Source organism: Mercenaria mercenaria, chromosome 18 (assembly GCF_021730395.1).
Source record: "Mercenaria mercenaria strain notata chromosome 18, MADL_Memer_1, whole genome shotgun sequence".
NCBI classification, from domain to species: Eukaryota; Metazoa; Mollusca; class Bivalvia; order Venerida; family Veneridae; genus Mercenaria; species Mercenaria mercenaria.
This window is the reverse complement of record NC_069378.1, coordinates 58,064,237-58,085,636: the sequence shown is the minus strand read 5'-3', so window position 1 is coordinate 58,085,636 and position 21,400 is coordinate 58,064,237. Positions and strand designations below refer to the sequence as shown.

Sequence of the window (21,400 nt, the reverse complement as noted above, 5' to 3'; positions counted from 1 at the left end):
TATATATATAATGTATAATTTGTCTTAAACCGGCATAACGCATACGCATTTAAAAGTTTTGTAACATCTAAATGTTTTTACCTGATAATAAGAAAAGCATTTAAATACCAATATATTATCGTTTATACGTAATTAAAATTGACATATGTGCAGAGGCGTTGCACTTAAATAAGCATTAAATTAAATAAGACTGTTTAAAGATGACACAGAGTATAGAAGCCTACTTTAGATGTAATTCCGGGTTGAGGGAAAACTAATGGGAATTGAAATTCAATTTATATTTTTCCATTAACAGGATATTTATTCTTAAAGAATTAATTTCGCTTAGCCTTATTTCGGTATGTCGTAATTTTACTAGAACGCTGTTTAAATAATGAACTAACTCAGAAATAAATATCTAGACCTACATAAATAACCAGATACTTTTTTTTTAAGTTATATCTGTTGAGTGTATAGTGAATATTTGAACACCTCGAAAGAAGGTGTTGTTTACACACTTTTTTCTTACTCGTATTTCATATTGTAATTATGCACACGTGCCATTTGGTCATTTAAACAGGAAAGTTCGAAAGTATTGTCGAGTGAGCAACTGAAATTGCAAATCCTCCAAATACGTAGGACAGACATTGTGATCGAAGCTTTTATTAACAATTACAAACAAATATGAATATACTGTACACTGAAATACTAATTGTATGGCTTACCGGTGAATAGTCAAAACTATTGCCCGAGATCAAAAAAAAAAAAAAAAAAAAAAAAAAAAAAAAAAAAAAAAAATTACATGTCATCAGAAATTTATTTTCAGTTTTGTTTTCATTTTTTTATTTATTAGCCCAGTAAATATGTGCTGAATATACACCAGTCAAATACCGAAAAATAACGGACCGTAGATTTATATAACGACTCGTGTAATAATATAGTCTTAATGTATTCAGGTCGCTTAAGAACAGTCAAATCGTTCAACTGCGCATATAATATATAGTATTTAATTAATTTATTGAGCGTTTTCCCAAGGAATGATAATACATTATTACATATTTATGACATTAATCAACATTTATTGCATTAATGATATGTCGAATATTGAATATTGTCTGTGAATATAAGGTCCTAATTTGTCATAATATATAATTAAATATAGTAAATCAATACAAAACACACTAATTGGAAAAGTCGCATAAAAAAGGAAGAAGTTAAACATGTCACATGCTTTTAAATACTTATGTCAATTGCGAAAGTTCTCTATTACAACAAATACTTTTATCAAATATTTGATCAATATAGTTGTAAAACTGCTGTTGACAATATTGGTTAATGCTGAAAAGACATTTTATAAGTGTATTGAGCAAGGACAGTGAATTGTTATGAAAATCTTTTTTAAATGTTCGCATAAGGCATTTTGAAGTACAATATGAAACGCTTGAAAATGACCTGATTTTCGCTTGTTTTGTGAATAAAATACAATAGCTAAATCAATACTTTTTCATTTGAAAACGTTTAAATTTTCATTTAGAAATCAGTTGTAAAGTCTTGTTGAAGTGCAAAATAGAGACAGACTAGAATAAATAATTTTATTGATTAAAGTTTAAATCAAGAGAAACATTTATAAATTTTAAATGCATATGACTTAATATAATCGAATATAATATTACAAAATAGTATCTCACAGAGCTTTACGGGTCAGCAAAACATAATAAAGACTAACAATAACACATGAAAAGGATACTTTTTACTACAATGATAACAAATTTAAGGCTTAAATACAATATTTCTAATATACTGTACTTGACTAAACATTAATAATTAATTTCGTTTTGTCAAAGCTACCAATAATCATTATAAACAATATGATGCGATCAAAATGTGAAAATGGATACATTGTTTATGAAATACGTAATGATTAATGCTTGAATTTGATATTTAGCCCGAATGAAAAATATATATGGATTTGTGGGAGTATATATTCTTCAAATGGACTGACACAGTTTGGACATATCACGCTGTTTATAATGTTTAATATGTGAACATTCTGTTTAATGAAAAGTAGACTGGTTTAGAAAAGGAAAAAAAAAATCACGCGGGATTCAAGACTGAAATATGGATTGGTTTATATGAAAATTTAAACAAACATTTAAACTGTGAATCTTAGACAAAAATATACCTGAACTGGCGAAACGCACTGTAGGTGTTTTAAAGTAAGATTATGGCACGGAAGGGAGGTGGTGGCGCCCGGCGGTCTGGGGGCCGCCGGTCGGGTGGGGCAGGACGGAAGGGTCGGTCAGGTATGCGACGGCAAATGCGCCGAGGCATGCGCAATATGCGAATGGGAAAAGGGATGCAGGGTAAAGCGCCAAAAATGAAGAAAAGTGGATCTGGTATGAACAATATAAAACTAGGTGCCGCCATGGCGGCCACCAGGGGGTTTGGTACTGCTGGTTATCATCAAGGAACTGGACAAGGGGGGTTTGGGGCCAATGAGGAGTCGGCCGTTGAGCAAGAAATGGCGTACATGAGTGTATATGATCAAATGCTGGATGACGAAGGAGATCAGGTCCAACAGCATTTAGAAATACTTAGCCAGGAAGGGTAAGAATATCCAGAGAGTGATTCGCCGGAAATAGGGTGTTATCCGAAACGGAAATGTATCCGAAATCACGTTAATTTTAACACTGTAAAGCATAATTCGAAGACCGAATTAAAAGTAATTAGTATAAAACTAATTTTCTCATAAAAGATGAAAATTAAGTGTGAGGAAGCTGATCATTGTAACAGATGTTTCAAAAATGAATATAGATCAAATATTTAAAATAAATACATTTCCGGTTTGGCCGCACACTAATTTGGCAGTTTGTTTGTTTTTCCTCATTTTAACTAAGTTGCATGTTGTAATTGTACTTCTCATTGCTGTGTAATGATCAGCTCCCACACATAAACACTGAAACACATTATTCATAGGTGACATTTTACCAGCACCCCACCTAACACAAAAAACTAGGTCGTCTATAAATAAGTCTAAACTATAGAAGCAATAATAGTAGTCCAAACTACAAAACATAAGTAAAGATTTAAAATATTGTAATCAAAATACATGAGTCAAATTAAAGTTCACTTCAAAGCTCACTTTTTTTAGGGGGACTTCATCTTAAAACATATCAAATTTTATGTCTATTGATTCATTTACTGTGTCAGTTTATGTTTACTCGCTGAAAGAACTGCCGACAAAGCACGCTTTCCACAACATATACAATTTCAGGTTTTTAGAAACACTGTACTGTATATTAAAGTGCATTGAAATATTGTAACCCGTTCTCTCTACAGTGAATAAAATACAGTAAAAAAGATGTGATTAAATAATTATAAAGACAGCGATCACACATTAATTATCCTTCAATTATAACGTCTATATTTTTGGTAAATATAAATGTATTATCTGCATGTATGTTGCCAAAAAAGGAACTTTTAGACCTGCATCTTTATATCCGATATATAATAACAACGAATATAGTTACAAGTGGGGTTAAATGTATGTTGGAAAAAAACAGCTTTGACGTTGGATTTGTCAGATTCGTTTTTATTTTATCTCCGAGTTTCGAGATTGTTCTTGTAACTTCTCTGACACATTTAAAACGTGGCCGACGTTCGACTGGTGTCGTAAAAATGATATATTGTCAAAATGTCAGTTGATATCCATGTTTAATAAAATAGTTTTATGTAGCGTAATTTTAACGGAAATATCGATAAGAAATTAACTTACCATCTAATAGCTTGTCTGTTCATACTATAAATTCTTTGTTTTGTATATTATACAGTTATTACTGATGATTTTTGCATATGTTGTCACGTAAAATAGCTACTTGTTGATTATTTGTAAAGATGAAATATTGTTACAGTAACTGAAACTTCTTTTAGTTAGTTTGTAAATGCGATATAAGTTTACCAGTCAAATATTGTTGGTTTGCCATTTACGTAAAAATGTATGTTTAGAGTCCTCAAAGGGATTTATTTAATATGACTTGAGGTCTTAACAATTTACTATAAATCTTAGTTTATTACGTAATGGCACTTTGGACAATTGTTACAAACTGTTTATTGATACAGTGCTAAGAAATAACCATTGGTAACGTCAAGATGTATGATTGCTATTCTTAGAAAATGGAAGTACGTAAAAAAAGGTTTCGAATATCAAAACGGTCAAGACCAGAAACAATTATGATGTGTGCGATTTCCAACATTGTCAGATGTGTTTACACATTGGCAGTTCATAAATATACAACTGCCTAATTTCCAAATTACTGTATACTGTTTAAAGATTAGTGTTTGTTCTTTGGCGTAAATTTGATTATTTGTTCGTTAATTCGTCTCAGCATGACGGAAATAGACAAATACGGCTATCGTCTGACGCAGCGGCGGTGGCAAACAGTAGAAGCGCGCCAATTTATTGAATACTCTTCAACAAAAAGGGGAGAAATTGTTGTTGGGCGGAAATCAATAAAGAAAGAGTTTCTTAATCAAATAACACCACTATTGCCGGGTCGTAATTACAAAAAATGATTGAAGTTTGTTCCTCAGTCCTCAGATCTCGGGGAGATCTCGTGGACCAGTAACGTTAATTGAAAACAGAGTTGGCTTTCTACATCTATCTATCAATTCGTTCTAACCAATCGACGCGCTCATAATGAAATATTTCACTTTTTGGACAGTGTGCGTCAAACACGTTAGGGTTCTAAATAATTATTTCTTATTTTATTTGAATTCCTCGAGATAAAAGAGATTGGCCGAAAGTTGTAATGAAATAAATTGTTACAAACGTGTGTGTGTTGGCAAGTACATTTCAGACAGCCTATCGATTGAATAGACGGGAAATCACTTTGGTATTCATTCCCACATAGAATTGCGAATCTGCCCTTGCATTCGTATAATTTATTTTATCGCGTATGTGTATCTTCCACTCATTCAAAATGTTTATAAAAAGATCTTGTATTGTAACCTAGACGTCACAGTTAAATAGATACTTTATTTAAATTGACAATGCAGTATAAGTAGTTTTAAAAGATATGTTTGCACTGACATAGAATGGGAATTCTTTCCTTCTGAATTTCAGTACAATCCCAGTCGGAACTTCACATTTTAGGCTGAACACCACTAAATCCGGCTGCTCTTTATTTCATATAAAATCCACTCACTTCATAACGGTGTTTCGACATTTTCTAGCATATCAGATTTTCAGAGACTTATATTCCCATAAAGAACTAGATCGCTACTTTAGAAAAACAAAAAGAAAAGGGGGTGTTAACTTTTATATAAGAAAACTACAGTTCGTTAAATACAACCCGCTGATTTTACTACTTTTCGCTTCTTTCAATTTCTCTTTTCGTGACATTAAATTCTTACGCCGCCATTTTTATCTAGCAGTCAATAGGAACATGCCGATTTCATTAGAATGCAAAGTGATACATACTGAAACGCGGTAGGGTAAAAGTAAGCACGTTGCTGCCGAGAAAATGCACTAGGAAAGGAAAAAAGATTAGTACTATTTATATTTGGACTACTTGTGACTAGACCTGCGGAGGCTTACATTCTATTTGGTAGTGATCAGCCTTTATGAAGTATACGTGCCTCATTTCTAAAAATAACAATAAAAATATCGTTCATGACGCATTAGCAGTTTTTATGGGTTCACCGGTTAGCAAAGACGGAGCTGATATCTGAGATCAATGAATGGTACGAATTGAGTTTAAAACATACGACTTATTTTATGTCTTCTGTTACGTCAAATAATAAAACCAATAGGTTATGAAATTTAGATGTTTCTTCTATTTATTGTCGAGTCATAGGTCACCAAATCGGTTGCGTGTTCTGGAAGAAGACGCGATGGGAACTGTTAGGACTTATATTTTCACATGAAGAATTTTCATGTCATTACCTATTTTTGTTAGGCAAGGAGAGCGGAGGCGTAGTGGTTAAGATGCCTGCCGCTCAACCGAGAGTCAAGGGTTCGAGTCCCAATGGGTTCACGAACACGCCTTCACAAGTACTGGGTTTCCTAGAAAGCGAACTTGAGAGTGGTTCAAAGAAGTTTGAAGCTTTCGTCACAATCGAGCTAAAATGAATAATTTAAGAAATAATAAGTTCCCAAACGTGGTTTATCGTAGAATAACCCGAGTTTTGAGATCTTATGCGTAAAAATATATCACGAAGGCCGTAGGCCTGAGTGATATACTGTTTCGCATAAGAACGAAAAACTCTGGTTATTCTGCGATAAATCACACTTGGGAACCTATTATTTCAATTCTAACACGACATTCCAGTATCAACAGTGTTAGAAAAAATGGTAACTACTTTTTACGACCGTGCTACGCACCTGGATCGTATGACGTCATTGCACGCGAGTGGTTTATTGCAGAATAACCCGAGATAGATTTTGCTCTACATGTATGTAGTTTATTTCCTTGTGTTAGAATATAAACTAATTCGGCATTCTTCGGATGTAGGTATTGATAATCCCGCGCGCGCAAAAACACCCCGGAGAATACCGATTTCGCATACGGAGAAATTGTAATATGAGCCGCACCATGAGAAAACCAACAAAATGCATCGCCACGCAGTCTGGTCAGGATCCATGCTGTTCGCTAACGGTTTCTCTAATTGCGCGGATGCGTAGGCTGGTCTGGATCCATGCTGGCCGCAAACGCACTATGTTGATTTTCTCGTGGCGCGGCGCATATTTCGATTGTCATTACGTGTCCACTACCTTTAAATTCATAATATATATATATATATATATATATATATATATTTTTTTTTAGGTTGTAGCAGACTTGATTCATTTAAAGAAGTATCTCTAAAATAACGTCTCTTGTATGTATTTATCACCAAGATAAAAGTTTCTGAAATGATATAAAAAGGATTTTAGTTGGAGTATTCTAACCATTTGTGCCAGTCACAACAATTCTCCAGTTCATTTGGACTGAAATAAATTGGATTGAACTAAAAAGATACACATTATGAATGGTGTGACAATTACAAATGTTCTGCTTCTCATCCATTTCGTTTAAAATAATTGGATTGAACTAAAGATAGCCGTTTAGAACTTAGCGACAGTCGCAAATGAATGTTGTTTTTTTCCCTTTCTTGCAGTAATATCTCGTTCTGTACAAGACAATTATCTTCCTTAGGCGGCATGCGCAGGAATTTCTTTGAAGGCCCCATTAACAGTGACTCTTAAGACAATTAATTTAATGTCCGTTTTCTCGTAAAACCACGAAGCACCAATCTATGCTCGCATAAAATCATTGTTTAACTTTCTTTCAAGTAGGATAACTGTGGTTTATTTACTGGCCTGTTAAACAATCATTTCAATTACTGTACTTAAATTGCAATAAAGAAAAAACAATCGATCGTATCTATGGAAACCATATCAACAAAAGTCGCACGCGCCATTCTTAATGAGCGTTGTTATGAATCTGCGCTGTGAAAAAGTATTATCTCGCTATTAATTAAGAGACCTGTGTTTTCGATAAATCAATGCACAGAAATCTCTTCGTTGCTGCAAACGTATAAAAATCTTTTAGCGATTGAAGGGAGACTATCCAGTCTGCTTTATTTGGTAATACTAAACTAGACACTGAACTGTCATTAGGTTCGCTGTATACGCTTTCGGATGGAACAAAATGCCTGGCATGATGTCTTATGTATTATTATAGTAGTTTTAAAAAAACACTTTGATGTCTGCTCCAGTACTGTAATATTCTTTAATGCATTTTTTACTATATGTCTGTGTCTCACGTGTCGATATAAATGATTCAGTCTATTACTGTAACTAAAACTCTTTGAGTACACATATCCCAAGTTAAGTACGTGCTAGAATCGTATGGAGGACATTTTTTATTCGAAATATAGTGCTCTTCACACTTCTACAATTGTTTGATTTGTCACGTGCAAAAGGAACCATCTGATAGGTTTTTTTTCTCACCGTTAGAATTTCGTTGAATTATTTTGAAGTGTTTTCTTTAAGTTTAAAACATATTTACAATTTTAAGTACACATAAGTTTGTTTATATTTTAACGAAATGAAGTGAATCACACACACGCACACACACGCACACACATTTATAATCACTCATTGTTAATTGTGAATTTCCCTTGTTATCATAGCGCATTGATATATGAAACGACTTATGGAATATGCCAAATGTTCCGTGCAATATAGACAATACAAAAGAGTGATTTTTATACGCCCGAAGGGACGTATTATGTTACACTCCCGATGTCCGTCTGTCCGTCCGTCTGTATGTCCGTCCGTTAGCAATTTCGTGTCCGCTCTGTAACTCTTGAAGGATTTCGAAGAAACTTGACACAAATGTTCGCCACATCAAGACGATGTGCAGAGTGCATGTTTCGGATATGGCTTGCTTAAGGTCAAGGTCACCCTTGGGGGTCAAAGGTCATATGAGTTTGTTTCGTGTCAGCTCTGTAACTCTTGAACTGCTTGAAGGATTTCAAAGAAACTTGGCACAAATGTATACACCACATCGGACGACGTGCAGAGCGCTTGTTTCGGATGGCTTGCTTCAAGATCAAGGTCACTATTAGGGGTCAAAGGTCATATGACTTTGTTTCGTGTGTATATTGCTCTGCATTGTGGTGTTCTTGTTTTTATTTGGCAGATCCCTGTTTGTTCACTTACAATATTTTTTTAATTACTTCCCTTTTATGTTACTATAAATAGCCTGTTTTGTAACTTTTTTATTATTGGCCGTAGGGAAAACCCAAAACCACTTTTCTGTGGTACAACATGGATAGTACCTCAACCTTTTAGGTGTACTTTGACATATCTGTACCCGGCAAGGATTTTTTTGTGGCCTTTGAATTTTTTATTATTTTTTGAGGACTTTGATTTTTTTTTTTTGTTTTGTTTTTGTTTTTTTAATTTCATCCCTTTGTTGTTCCTGTCCTTTGGACTTCAACAGTCAAGTTCTTTAAACTTTGCTCCCATCCTCTGATATAACCCTTCGGGCGTATATTGCCCCGCTTGGCGGAGTTCTTGTTTTAGTTCTTGTTCGGAACCACCGACCTTCAGCCAGACAACTGGCTTACTCAATTCACAAAATTCTGAACTCCAAGGAAGGTTTCGAGCCAACAGTGGTGAGAGACAACTGATTCGTACAGCAACCACACGACCACAGAGGCCTCATTCTTACTCCACTTAAATATATGTCATTTTAGAAATATTGAAAGAGACCATAAGGTTGATTATCTCTGAGGGAAAGTGATAATATATTATATATTCTTCATAAAACTTGAAATCAGACGAAATATTTTATCATAGGAAAGAAATTTCGCTTTGTCTTGATGAAAATTGATTTATACCACAAACAAAGTCACGTGATCGCGTGCATAGAGTAATAATGTGTCTGCAGATAAAAACTGCTTTATATTTCCAAAAATTGGTCTGTAACAACTAATTAATATAAGAAACCAGTAATTTCATTCGCCGACCATTTCTCGGCCTTTTAGATAAAATGACCAGTTACGACCGCCTGAGAGTGAATTTATGTTGGTTATTACACAGAAATACGATATATTCCATCTAGACGAATCATTGGTTTTCCGAAATGCTTTTAAACACGATTTATTTTCATACAGGGGAACTTTTTCTCGGTCGGATGATGCTTTATGGTGTATTGCAACACGGAAGCATAAATTGAAATTGAAATTGATATCTCAATGATATTTTTAGCACTCAAGTTCAGTTTTTGAACCACATTTCTAGAATGATACTAACTCTTTTCAAAACAGTTATAACAATTTTAACCCGGAATTTAATAGCGCGATTGCCTTTAGAACATTGTTTTAAAAAATTATAACCTCCAAGTTTTGTGTTGTTTAACCTCCGAATGCGCTTGCGCAATTCGCCCTGTGAGAGATAATTACCGAAATAGATTCCTAGCAAGTAGGAGAAATTATTTCCATTCGGGAAAATAAATGAAATTGAATTCAACAACTGTATTAGAGATAAATATCTGTTTTTAATCAGCATTGTTTGTAGAGAAACGTTTGCGGTCCCTTGTGTTCTAAACATTTGGCCCAGATGAAATTAATACGTAAGAATATGTGTAACACTATTTTACTTTGGCAAACATATGCAAGATACGTCACCCAAATATGTCTTCATTTATTAGAATTATCGCAGTTATAATAATACCATACAGTTTTGTATTTATATCTAGTTATTTTGTTTCGCATATTATGCTGGGATGGTTTTTAACTGACCATATATTCGGATGTAAACGTATTTAGTGTTATGAACTATTAATGTAAGTGAATTCGTGTAATGTGTTTGCGCGGCTCTGTCATGATATATCACAATAATTATAATTTAGATATATTTCTAAAATTCTAATATATTTAATGAACTGTTTTAGATTATATCTGAGGTTTCTTTGGTAAAAGACTTTTATTTTCATCACATACTTATAAGAAACGATTGTGACCATTTACAGGTCATGTTTGTCTTTAGTTAAAATTCTACTGTTGTGCATTTTTGCAAATTCGTTAAAATTAATGCCTCTAGTAAAATGCATAAATATGCACACTTAAACTGCAGTTAATTGATTTCAATTAAGATAATAATTGTGATTTCAAAACATTAATGTACTGTTATCTTTATTATCAGATAAAAGGACAATGGACCATATAATATGAAGCAATATTTTGATTGCTTTAGTTTTTGTTTTTGTTTTGTTTTTTAAAGAAAACAAAATGGAGTTAATTTGAAGGAATTTTGTAAACTCGCGGACTTGGCAATAACTTGGCAGCAGATGCCCCTGCCATCTTATAATTCAATATTTTTCATACTTGGGGAAATAACATAAATGTGAATACGTGTCAGAATTACGGAGAGTGTAATGCGCATATGCGCATATGTTACAACACATAAGTTTTTGTTAGGATGTTAATGGTGTAAAACTAGTGTCGCGAAAATTTGTGACTTTTAGTAACAGCCAGTTTGAAGCAGCGATAAAGCAAATGTTGGTTTAATGTCTGAAGTGTGTAAATGGCAGAGATATTTCATGAAATAGTGAGACCAAAGCACGATGAGGACGAGGATGATGAGTATGTTGTGAAGGAATTAAGGGTCAGAAAGGGGTTTTGTTGGTGGTCATTTCATGGAAGCTTTTACAATATGTTTTTACAAAATACATTATACATGTATATACAGTAGAGTTGAATTTATTCATCTCTCGTCAGCGCATAGTACTTGTTACATTTATACAGTGACGACATTTATTTTGTTTAACGAAATACGTTCAGTGTTCAATATTATTGATTTTGCTTCGAAGCAGAAAAGAGGTATTTCTTAAGCATGACAGATTCATTGATTGAACTAGAACTATATTTAAGTTGGTTATACGTAGCACTAAGGTCTGTCCTGGTAGATCTAACACGGTCTCAGAAATTTAAAGTAATATATATTTCATAGAGAGAAAAGTTATTATAGATATTTAAATGATTTATAGAGGAAAAATGTTCTTACAGCTAATAAAACTATGCATGAGAGAAAACGTTATGATTTCAGATGTTCAAACAATAAAGAAAGAGTAAGGAGTGCAAGTTATGGCTCGATATAGTTAAGCGAAATATGAGAAAAGAAAGCTATACTGTAATAAAGGAATGAGGGAAAAATTATGATCTCAGATATTTTTAAAAGAGATGTATGAATGCATAACTTGTGCCATCATTTTACCGTTTGCATTTTGTTCGATTTTTTTTTAGTTTGGTTGCTGCTGTTGTCTGTATTTTTGGTAGTCAAGATATCTTCCCAGTTTTCAGAGAGTACATATTTGCAACAAACAATTTTTATGTAAAAAGAAAAGAAACAGAAGATTGAAACCTCACCTTCATGTTACATTCTAGGGGTGGGCCGTCTCTCATATAATTCAGGTTTCATGATGTATTTGGTAGGCTTGAAACCAACGCAGGGATAAAGGGTCAAATAGACCACAGGTCAATATGACGAAAGGTCGACATCACGACAGGCCAATATGAACACAGGCCGACATCACGACAGGTCGATGTCACGACGTCACACTTACGAACATTACTCTTATGTTGTTTTTTTTTTCATGCTTGACCGTTACAACCTAGCATGTTGGTCAGTATGATGAGTTTAAATCAACAAATATTATATATGTTCTGTTTATATTTCAGGCTTGACAGTGTATTGGGGAGTTTTGCGACTTACGCGCGGCTAAAGGGCCGATACGATGACGACTGGATTGACCGCTTAAACCATCTCTATACGACAATCATATTCATCATCTTCACTATCGTGGTCAGGTACGTGCATAACTTTGTTTCGTTCAAGCTCATTTTTCTAATAGCAGGACTTTCAGTGAAAAGGACGTCGGATGGAGTTCCGTGAAATCGCATGGCGATTGACTGACGACAAGACGTCTAAGTCAATTAGAGAATTAAAGACCTACCACAAGTTTTTGCGTAAAAACAGTGGGATATGTCAGTAGGCTTACAGCGGTAAATTTAATACAACATCATGTTAATTCGCCTATAGTAAATGGCGAATGGTCTACAGCATATATCAGACGAGGGCGAGTACGTTTCGACTTTGTATCACATTTTATCAAATGGACCATTGGATCTCTGTCCATTCATTCCAAACTACGTAATTGAAATGCTGGTTTTAGGAATGTTTTCTTGTTTGGTTTATTGCAATATAGTGAGGGTGTCTTCAACCAGCACATTAATAACTTGCCCGTATGAAATAATTGGAGGACGAATTGTCCTAGTCATTTAAAACGATGTCTGCAAGCTCCGCCCGAGATTTGAACCTGTGACCACCCTTTTAGAGGTCGTTTGCTTTACTGTAACCTGATGGGCTCGTTTTGTAAGTAGACAGGAACGATCTAGAGTTAAATATATACAATATCCACACCCTTAAGCTCAGCAGAGGACTATGGATCAAGAGGTTGCAAGTTTGACACCTTGGAAATGCGAAAGTTCACGGTGATGATTTGATAGATATCAAACACGCTCAACAACTGCTAGATCCGGGAAATTATCAGTACTGTTACTGCATCCAGGAATAAATTCTGCTAATGAAAACGACGTCAAACCAAAACTCACATAAAGTACAAAACCTATGAATTTCAACTTGAAGGCTCTTTGAATTTCAATTTTGAAGCTCGCAATATCATTTCTTACTCAGAAGTAGATAGTATGTCGTGGCTGCGTGGAAATAAGATAGTATCGCGTGGGAAAGAGATGGTTATCTCATGGTAGCGGGATATTCAGTCATGGGAACGAAATAGTATCTACTGGTCTTGAGTGACTTATCTCATGGGATTGAGATCTATCTCTTAGCCACAAGATAGAAAAAAACCTCACACTTGTCACATTGGAGCTTCCGTACATTCCCTATTTTTTATGCCCCCCCCCCCCCCCCCCCCCCACCTTCGAAGAAGGATGAGTATATTGTTTTGCAGATGTCGGTCGGTCGGTCGGTCGGTCGGAATGTAGACCAATCTGTTTCCGGATGATAACTTAAGAACCTTGGGCCTTGGATCATGAAAGTTGATAGAAAGGTTTGTCATCACCAGCAGATGACCCCTATTAATTTTGAGATCAGTATGTCAAAGGTCAAGGTCACAGTGACCCTGAACAGTTATACGGTTTCCGGATGATAACTCAAGAATGCTTGGGCCTAGGATCATGAAAATTGATAGAGGGGTTGGTCATGACCAGCAGAAAAATCCTATCGATTTTGAGGTCTGTTTGTCAAAGGTCAAGGTCACAGTGACCCTGAACAGTTAAACGGTTTCCGGATGATAACTCAAGAACGCTTGGGTCTAGGATGATGAAAGTTGATAGGGAGGTTGGTCCTGACCAGCAGATGACTCCTATTGATTTTGAGGTTAGTATGTCAAAGATCAAGGTCACAGTGACCCGGAAATGTTAAACGGTTTCCGGATGATAACTCAAGATTGCTTGGGCTTAGGATCATGAAAGATGATAGGGAGGTTGGTCATCACCAGCAGACGGCCCCTATTAATTTTGAGATCAGTAGCTCAAAGGTCAATGTCACAGTGACCAGGAAAAGTAAAATGGTTTCTGGGCGATAAGAAGGCTTGGGCCTAGGATCAGGAAAATTGATGATAGATTGATCATGACCAGCAGATGACTCCTATTGATTTTGAGGTCATTAGGTCAAAGTTCAAGGCCACACTGGCCAGAAACAGTGAAACAGTTTCTGGACGATAACTTCAGAACGCTTGGGCCAAGGGTCATGAAAGATTATAGAGAGGTTCATCATGACCATCAGATGACCCCTTTTGATTTTGAGGTCAGTAGATCAAAGGTCAAGGTTACAGTGACCTGGAACATTTAAATCGTTTCCAGACAATTACTTGAGAACGTTTAGGCCTAGGATCATGAAACTTGTTAGGGAGGTTGGTCATGGCCAGTAGATGACCCCTATAGATTTTGAGGTCAGTAGGCCAAAGGTTAAGGTCACATTGACCCGGAACAGTTAAATTCTTTCCGGACGATACCTTGAGAACGCTTGGGCCTTGGATCACGAAACTTAACAGGGAGGTTGATCATGACCAGCAGATGACCCCTGTGGATCTGAGGTCAATAGGTATAAGGTCAAGGTCACATTGAATCAGAACAGTAGAACTTTTGTTTACAGTGAGCATATAATTTCTGTTCCTTGTGCAGTTACTGAATGTATCAAGGGGGGCATTTCGTGTTCGACGAGCTCTTGTTTAAATATGACCCATTACTTGTCATCATTAGTTACAGCCCCTTTGATTGCTTTTAATTATTCGTTATGTCCTTTATGCAAAAGTTAAGTCAAGGTTATACCTGGAGTGCATATATCAGTTTTCTTTATTGCTTTTAATCTTAAATAGCTTTTAATGTTCTAAGGAAAGCTTTGTTTGCATGATGGTAAAGATACAGATGGAAGAGTGGAGAGATATTTTCTTGCGCATGCGCACGCGATAGCATTTATGCGCTCACGTTTTTACGTGATGTGTTTTGCGTGTACATGCAGTCAGTTAAGTGTTAGGGCAAAGAAAATGACGTGCAAATCTTTCTCAATGCATAAAAATTAATCTTTGACGTGCTCACTTATAAGATATCACATGACACGCGTAAGTCTATGTGCACACGTGTCATGGCTTTGTTATATTATATGACTGTAACAAAAATGTAGGTTTGCTTTCACATGTATTCTCATACATTTATATCATAAATATTCTAAATGAATTATATTCTTGAAATTACCAGTATAAACATTAAGACTTGCCAGCCTGGAAATAACCTTGCCAGCGGTAATTTCCCAGAAATATTATACTTGTACGAAATATAATTCCATACAATTATTTCTGACAACTTTATATATTAGCCATTGTCTTGCAAATAAACAAACAAGACCACCTGCGCATAACCATCTGCTTGATATATTATAAACGCAAAAAACAGCTGATACTCGATTAAATGTGAATCACATATTAACTGTATAAAAAGACAACAAAGCGTTGTGTTCGTTTAAGAGGTTCTTGAAAACAATAAATATGCAAGGCAGTTCGTAAGTGTTGTCGCGCCAAAGTAAGTAATCCACTTTAAGAAACAGAAACACAAAATAAACATACATTATTTTCATAGACAAATGCAAATTATACGAGTAACTTTTTTCAGTACGAAGCAGTATGTGGGCGAACCCATTCATTGCTGGTGCCCGGCGGAGTTTACAGATGCTATGGTGGACTACACAAATAACGTTTGCTGGGTGTCAAACACGTATTTTGTGCATTTCGATAATGATATACCCAAGTACGATTACACGAAAAAAGAGACGGAAATTGGTTACTACCAGTGGGTCCCGATGATTCTTCTCTTCCAGGCATTGTTATTTAAGGTAAGCAGGGTACCAGTTACATAAAAAAGAAACTGACATTGTTTATTTTAGTGTATTCCTGATTGTTCTTCTAGTTCCTGCATAGCCGAGTTTTGGTTTTAAGAAAAAATCACTTGTGTTCCTGGAGTACGAACGTGAAACATTTTGTTCTCTTTATTGTCACTATTATCCCAGAAAACATTGTAATATTGGGATTATGTCGGCATGTCGTTATCTGTTTATGATTGGTTGATACGAGACATTACCATCAAAGCGCTATCTGTCTAAAATAAGATCGGACCACTATTTTGTCAAAATTGCACGTTGGTACTGTTTCTACTAAATGTGTAAAACCTACAATTTTACAGCAGGCTATAAGGACATACTAGCCATACAAAACTGGATTTCTAATTGCCTGCTTGCGTCTCGTTTCAATCCACAAAAAGCTTGGACAGTGGAAATTTGCATTATTCATGTATGTATTTTAACTAATTTACGACCTACACGGCTTAGGGGTTACGGACGCTGATTTTGAATTCGAAACCTAGCATTGGATGTAGAAATATTTTAACAGATGACGCCATCCGTCTGGCGTGCGGACGGCCGATAGTTCTTCGCCTTTGTCCACACTCCTCTGTAATTATGTCCGGGTGCAAACATTTGTTCGTTCTCTACAATTAAAATTGTAAAGTTAATTGTGTCGGTTTTGATTTTAAACTAAATATAACAAGACAAATTAAAAAGTAATAGGGTAGTAAAAAATTAATATATACATGTTTTCTAATTGTTTTGATTTGTATTGTAGATACCGTGTATATTGTGGCGTATACTAACAGCGTCGGCTGGAGTCAATTTGGACAAAATTGTCACATTAGCGGCGGAGACCCAGTACATCTCTCCGGAAGAGCGTGAGAGAACTATTCGACATATCGTAAAATACATGGACCGTTGGCTTGAAAATGCGCGGGAATATAGATCAGGCTGCTTCATTAGGTTGCGGCAGACGATATCAAAATTTTGTTGTATAGTTTGTGGCAAGCGTTATGGAAACTACCTGGTGACTATTTATATGTTTATAAAATTATTGTATATGACCAACGCTGTTGGGCAATTGTTTATATTAAATGAATTTCTCGGGACTAATTATAACGCGTATGGATTTGAGGTTATGGGAAAACTTTCACGTGGAGAAGACTTTGAAGAAAGCCCACGTTTTCCCCGCGTGACAATGTGTGATTTTAGCATACGTCAACTACGTAACGTTCAACAGTATAGCGTACAATGTGTACTACCTATAAACCTATTTAATGAGAAAATTTTCATGTTTATTTGGTTTTGGTTGGTGGCAGTGTCTGTTTTAAGCACTGCAAACTTTCTTATATGGGCCTATATAATGATATTCAGACAGCACCGAATTCGCTATATGAAGAAATTCTTGCGAGTCAATGACTGTTATAAGTCGGAACTTGACAAGAAAATGGCTGTGAAATTTTGTGAACAGTATCTACGCCAAGACGGAATATTCGTCCTAAGACTTGTGGGTAAAAATGCAAATGACGTTTTAGTGTCAGAGTTAATTGTCCAATTATGGCACTATTACCGGAATAAACCTTTATTCAAACACGCAACAAACCAAATATCAGACGACAATTCGAACGTCTGACTAACCGTTCGAAAAATTCTCGGAATTCTAAAAGCTCAACAACACTTTCTAAGTGAGAAAACGCAAGCGGAACTAAATGAATTGATCGAAAACGACCGATACATTCCGAATGGTGGTGTTGTGCATTCCAGTTTCTCGGAAACGGAAGTTTAGATGTCTCATAGGTGGCGCTGTGATAGCAAAATGGCGTCTGTAGCTTTTGTTTATATTCTCTTGCAACCAAAGAGAAAGTGCTAGCTTTAGTGAGGTTATTCAAATGCATTTATTGTAAATAAGAGTGCAATATTGTAGATAAACACCTAAACAAAATCCCATGTAGCATCCTTCAGTTGACTGTCCCGAAAACGTGTTCGTTAATCGTCATGTACAATGTGTAAAAGTCAACATTTCAGAGAAAAACAGACAATTACATAACCTACTATGTACTCGTCTTGGCCTACAGACGCTTGGTAACCGACAACAAACAGAGGTTATCAGTAAGAAAACGCAGAGCAGAATGAATAGGTCCAGTGAGTTCAACACGTATGGATTGCGTTCTGAAGTTAGTCCCAAAGAAGTACACACACAAAAATTCCCCGGATGAAATCCTCAAGCGCACACATAAGCCGTTGCGTTTTAAAAGGAATATCCATTTAAAATCTTTAATCGCTTGGAACTGAAATACTACTATAAATCTTCTTTTTTTTTAACTTCTCTTAAAGAAAACTGAAATGTTTAAATGGTAGTATCACTTAGGCATATGATTCTGGAGTAAATGGTTCGTGTGCACAGGGGATTTTGTCCAACATTCGGTCCCATAGTGTGACGTAACAATTTCGGTTATCGTATAATTCTGTATTTATGCAAAACACAAGTGTCTGGTCAAAGACATCAGAACAGAAATATGCAGGAGTGCACGTGCAATTTATGACAACTGTGTACAAAGTATTCCAAATGTAGATTATACATGTATTGTAAAGTAAAATATGCACATATTAACGCATATCATGTATACCGTAATTTCCAGGGGTGCAGTCGTGTCGTATGAACCAGAGGTGGCGAGATATACACATTTTTGTCTCTTTCTCTTTTGAAATTTGTATGCTTTAACAGATCGATGAATAAATAAAAGGCTCCGGAGAACTATTTTCTGTAACACTTGTACGAAAAAGAAACAGCAAAATTCTGTACAATTTCTTATTCAATTTATGAAAAACAATGGGAAAATATCATGTTACAAACTAATATGAAATTACATCCTTGACAACTAATTACAGTTGTTTCAAGTATACACATCTTAAGTGTATAATAAGTATATGTATCCATAACAAGATAAAGAAATGTTACATTGCCAAATTTGTAATCACATTTAATGCATCAAGAATGTCTTTTTTTTTAATTTAGTATGAAAGTTAGGCTAGGTCCAGAATTTTTCAAAATCTAGAAAGTTAATGTTCCTATTCTTATTACACTCTTTATCAAAAATATATGACGCGCCATGATGGACCCTTAAAAGCCTATTCCACACAATGTATACGCACAGCTCCACCCCTGTTAACTTTATAAATTTTAGTTCATTTTTCAGAGAACGACATCGGATATTTTATCTCATTTTTGCAACGTCATCAGTAAAATATCATAACAATAAACCCAAAGAATGATATAAACTCAAAGACATAATTTTTAATTTACACCAGATCCATTTTGTAAATGGTTCAAAACTGGCTCCATTTTAAGTAGTGTGTACAGACATTCCGATCCACCACAAAACATTTAGAATTTATTTATGGTAAGAAATCAAATATTCAAAAATATATTATGGTCGAAACTGTTTGAATGAAATCCATTTAACTTTTTTTTTGGTGCCAAAAGGTTGTATTATGTTTGAATGTGTATCTTTTACTAAAAACATTTAAGATATTTTATTGCTCTCTATAGTCATAAAAATCATTTCGAAGGTTTGGCTTCACAATGTTGTACTTTCCATGGCAAGTGTATAAATGTCAAATGTTTTAAAGGTACACTATGTTCAATTTTTTGAAATTGCATTATTAACGGACTTACCCTATTTGGGACAAGAAAAGGAAAATAATCAAATACGCTCCAGGGAGATTCGATAAAAAATAAAATCACGTATAAATTATGCAGAGAAAATCTCTTTACCATTTTATCCTGTTAGGCACGGCTTAAATGTAATGAACAAAGCTGAATTTTGAACAAAGCTGAACTTTGAAGCGTTTATTAAAACAAATGTCAATTTGAATGATTTTCTTTTATGATTTTAATACTTTTTTCGTATGTTTTGAAAGATAAGATGTTTTGCATTTTATATGGAAAATAGCCGACTTAATTACGTGGCAGTTGTGTGAATAAGAAAGCCGTTAACTGTTTTTCAGTATTATTCGTAATTACTTTTAAACATCTGGGAATCACAAACCGTACCGACCCTTCAACATTTTTGTCACAGCCTGTGTAACTATGTGTCATTTAACACGATCTAGTGTTATATGTGATAGAAACATTACAAAACAACATAATTATTATTACGACAGTTCTAATTTCAAACGTCAAAAGCAGCAATAAAAAATTGAATATAATGAAATATACATCTGCTGTATATGTCTGTGGTAAAAAAAAATCTCAAATTCATACGAATTTCCGCTTACTGACAGGGAACTAGCTAGTATTTCCGTGTTGCGACAAATGGGTCCTTAACAAAAAAATTGAATTACATCAAATAGTTCGATAACAAGCGGCGATTGTGGACACCTTTTTCAATTTTAGATATGGTTTTCAGTAACTTGCTTTATAACAAGTCAATAATTCATATAGAATATTTAGATAATATCCGAGTAAGAAATTTATTATTGTTCTCTCGTTGTTTATAGCACAAATCGCTGACAAATAAACTACATGTATAATCTTCAATGAGTTGATTTGTTACCACAAGATAACGATGGTCCATTCTACGTCACGTGAGAATATTTACACCGTTCAAAAACTCAGTAAAGTACAGGTTGTTTTTCACAAAGATAGTGCAAATCTTTGGAGCATTTATGAGCATTCCAATGCTGCCCTGTTAGTGCAATACAGTGGCGGCCGCCAGTTCCACTGCCTTCCGAGTCTGGTTCCCAGTTAACGTACGACACATTCCCTCCTGTAACCCAACGCCAGGAAACATCCTCCTTACTATATCTGAACCCTCCAATCCAAATATTATTTGGTGTCAGTTTTTCATCTCTAAGTAATCCGTTCAAATAATCAGAAACAGTTGTATCTTTTTGCTCACTTTCCAACACCGCCAGATGACCGCCAAGACGTTCACACGCTTCTTGACTTTGGAACCAGTTTAACTTCCGGTAAAACACGAGATAATAGCACTTGCTGTTTCCGGTCTTCCAGTTTTGAGGACATTGTCTGTCTGAAAGTTTATTTGACAATATCCTAACGTCAGTCAAAAGAAACTGAACCTGTCTGTATATTTTCTCAAATAATTCATACTGATACGTGTATTCCCAAACAGGCGGATGTGTTTTTGTTGGTACCGAAGACAAAAGCCCGAGGTAAACACATAAAATAACAATTTTTATGAACAATTTCATATTTTGCAGTCAATTTCTTGTACCGATTCAGATATAAAAACAAACTTCAGTAAAAGTCAACTTGCCAACACGTTTGCGATAATAATAAGAACCAATGGCTTGCATTTGTATTTTAGAACATGATCACGCGTGATGTACGCGTTTTATAGCGTTAGATTGTTTGTTTGTTTTTTCAAAACATACGAATCACACGTGATGTTCGACAGATAAATCAAATTTAGAAATGAACTTTAAACA

At 35.1% G+C, this 21,400-nt stretch overlaps 1 protein-coding gene across 2 annotated transcripts in view; it reads left to right on the top strand.

Moving 5' to 3' along the window:
• The window catches only part of LOC123539528 (innexin unc-9-like), a 147,286-nt gene extending 126,797 nt beyond the window's left edge, over window positions 1-20,489 (top strand). Inside the window, exons 1-4 of one of the 2 annotated variants that reach the window (XM_045324187.2) lie at window positions 771-2,586; window positions 12,211-12,339; window positions 15,721-15,940; window positions 16,725-20,489. In XM_045324187.2, coding sequence (XP_045180122.1) covers window positions 2,204-2,586; window positions 12,211-12,339; window positions 15,721-15,940; window positions 16,725-17,582 — 1,590 coding nt within the window. In that variant the 5' untranslated portion in view covers window positions 771-2,203 and the 3' untranslated portion in view covers window positions 17,583-20,489. Of the gene's footprint in view, window positions 1-770; window positions 2,587-12,210; window positions 12,340-15,720; window positions 15,941-16,724 lie in introns of those variants that run through there. The other variant, XM_045324188.2, reaches the window with a different exon arrangement.
• The last annotated feature ends 911 nt before the right edge of the window (window positions 20,490-21,400 follow it).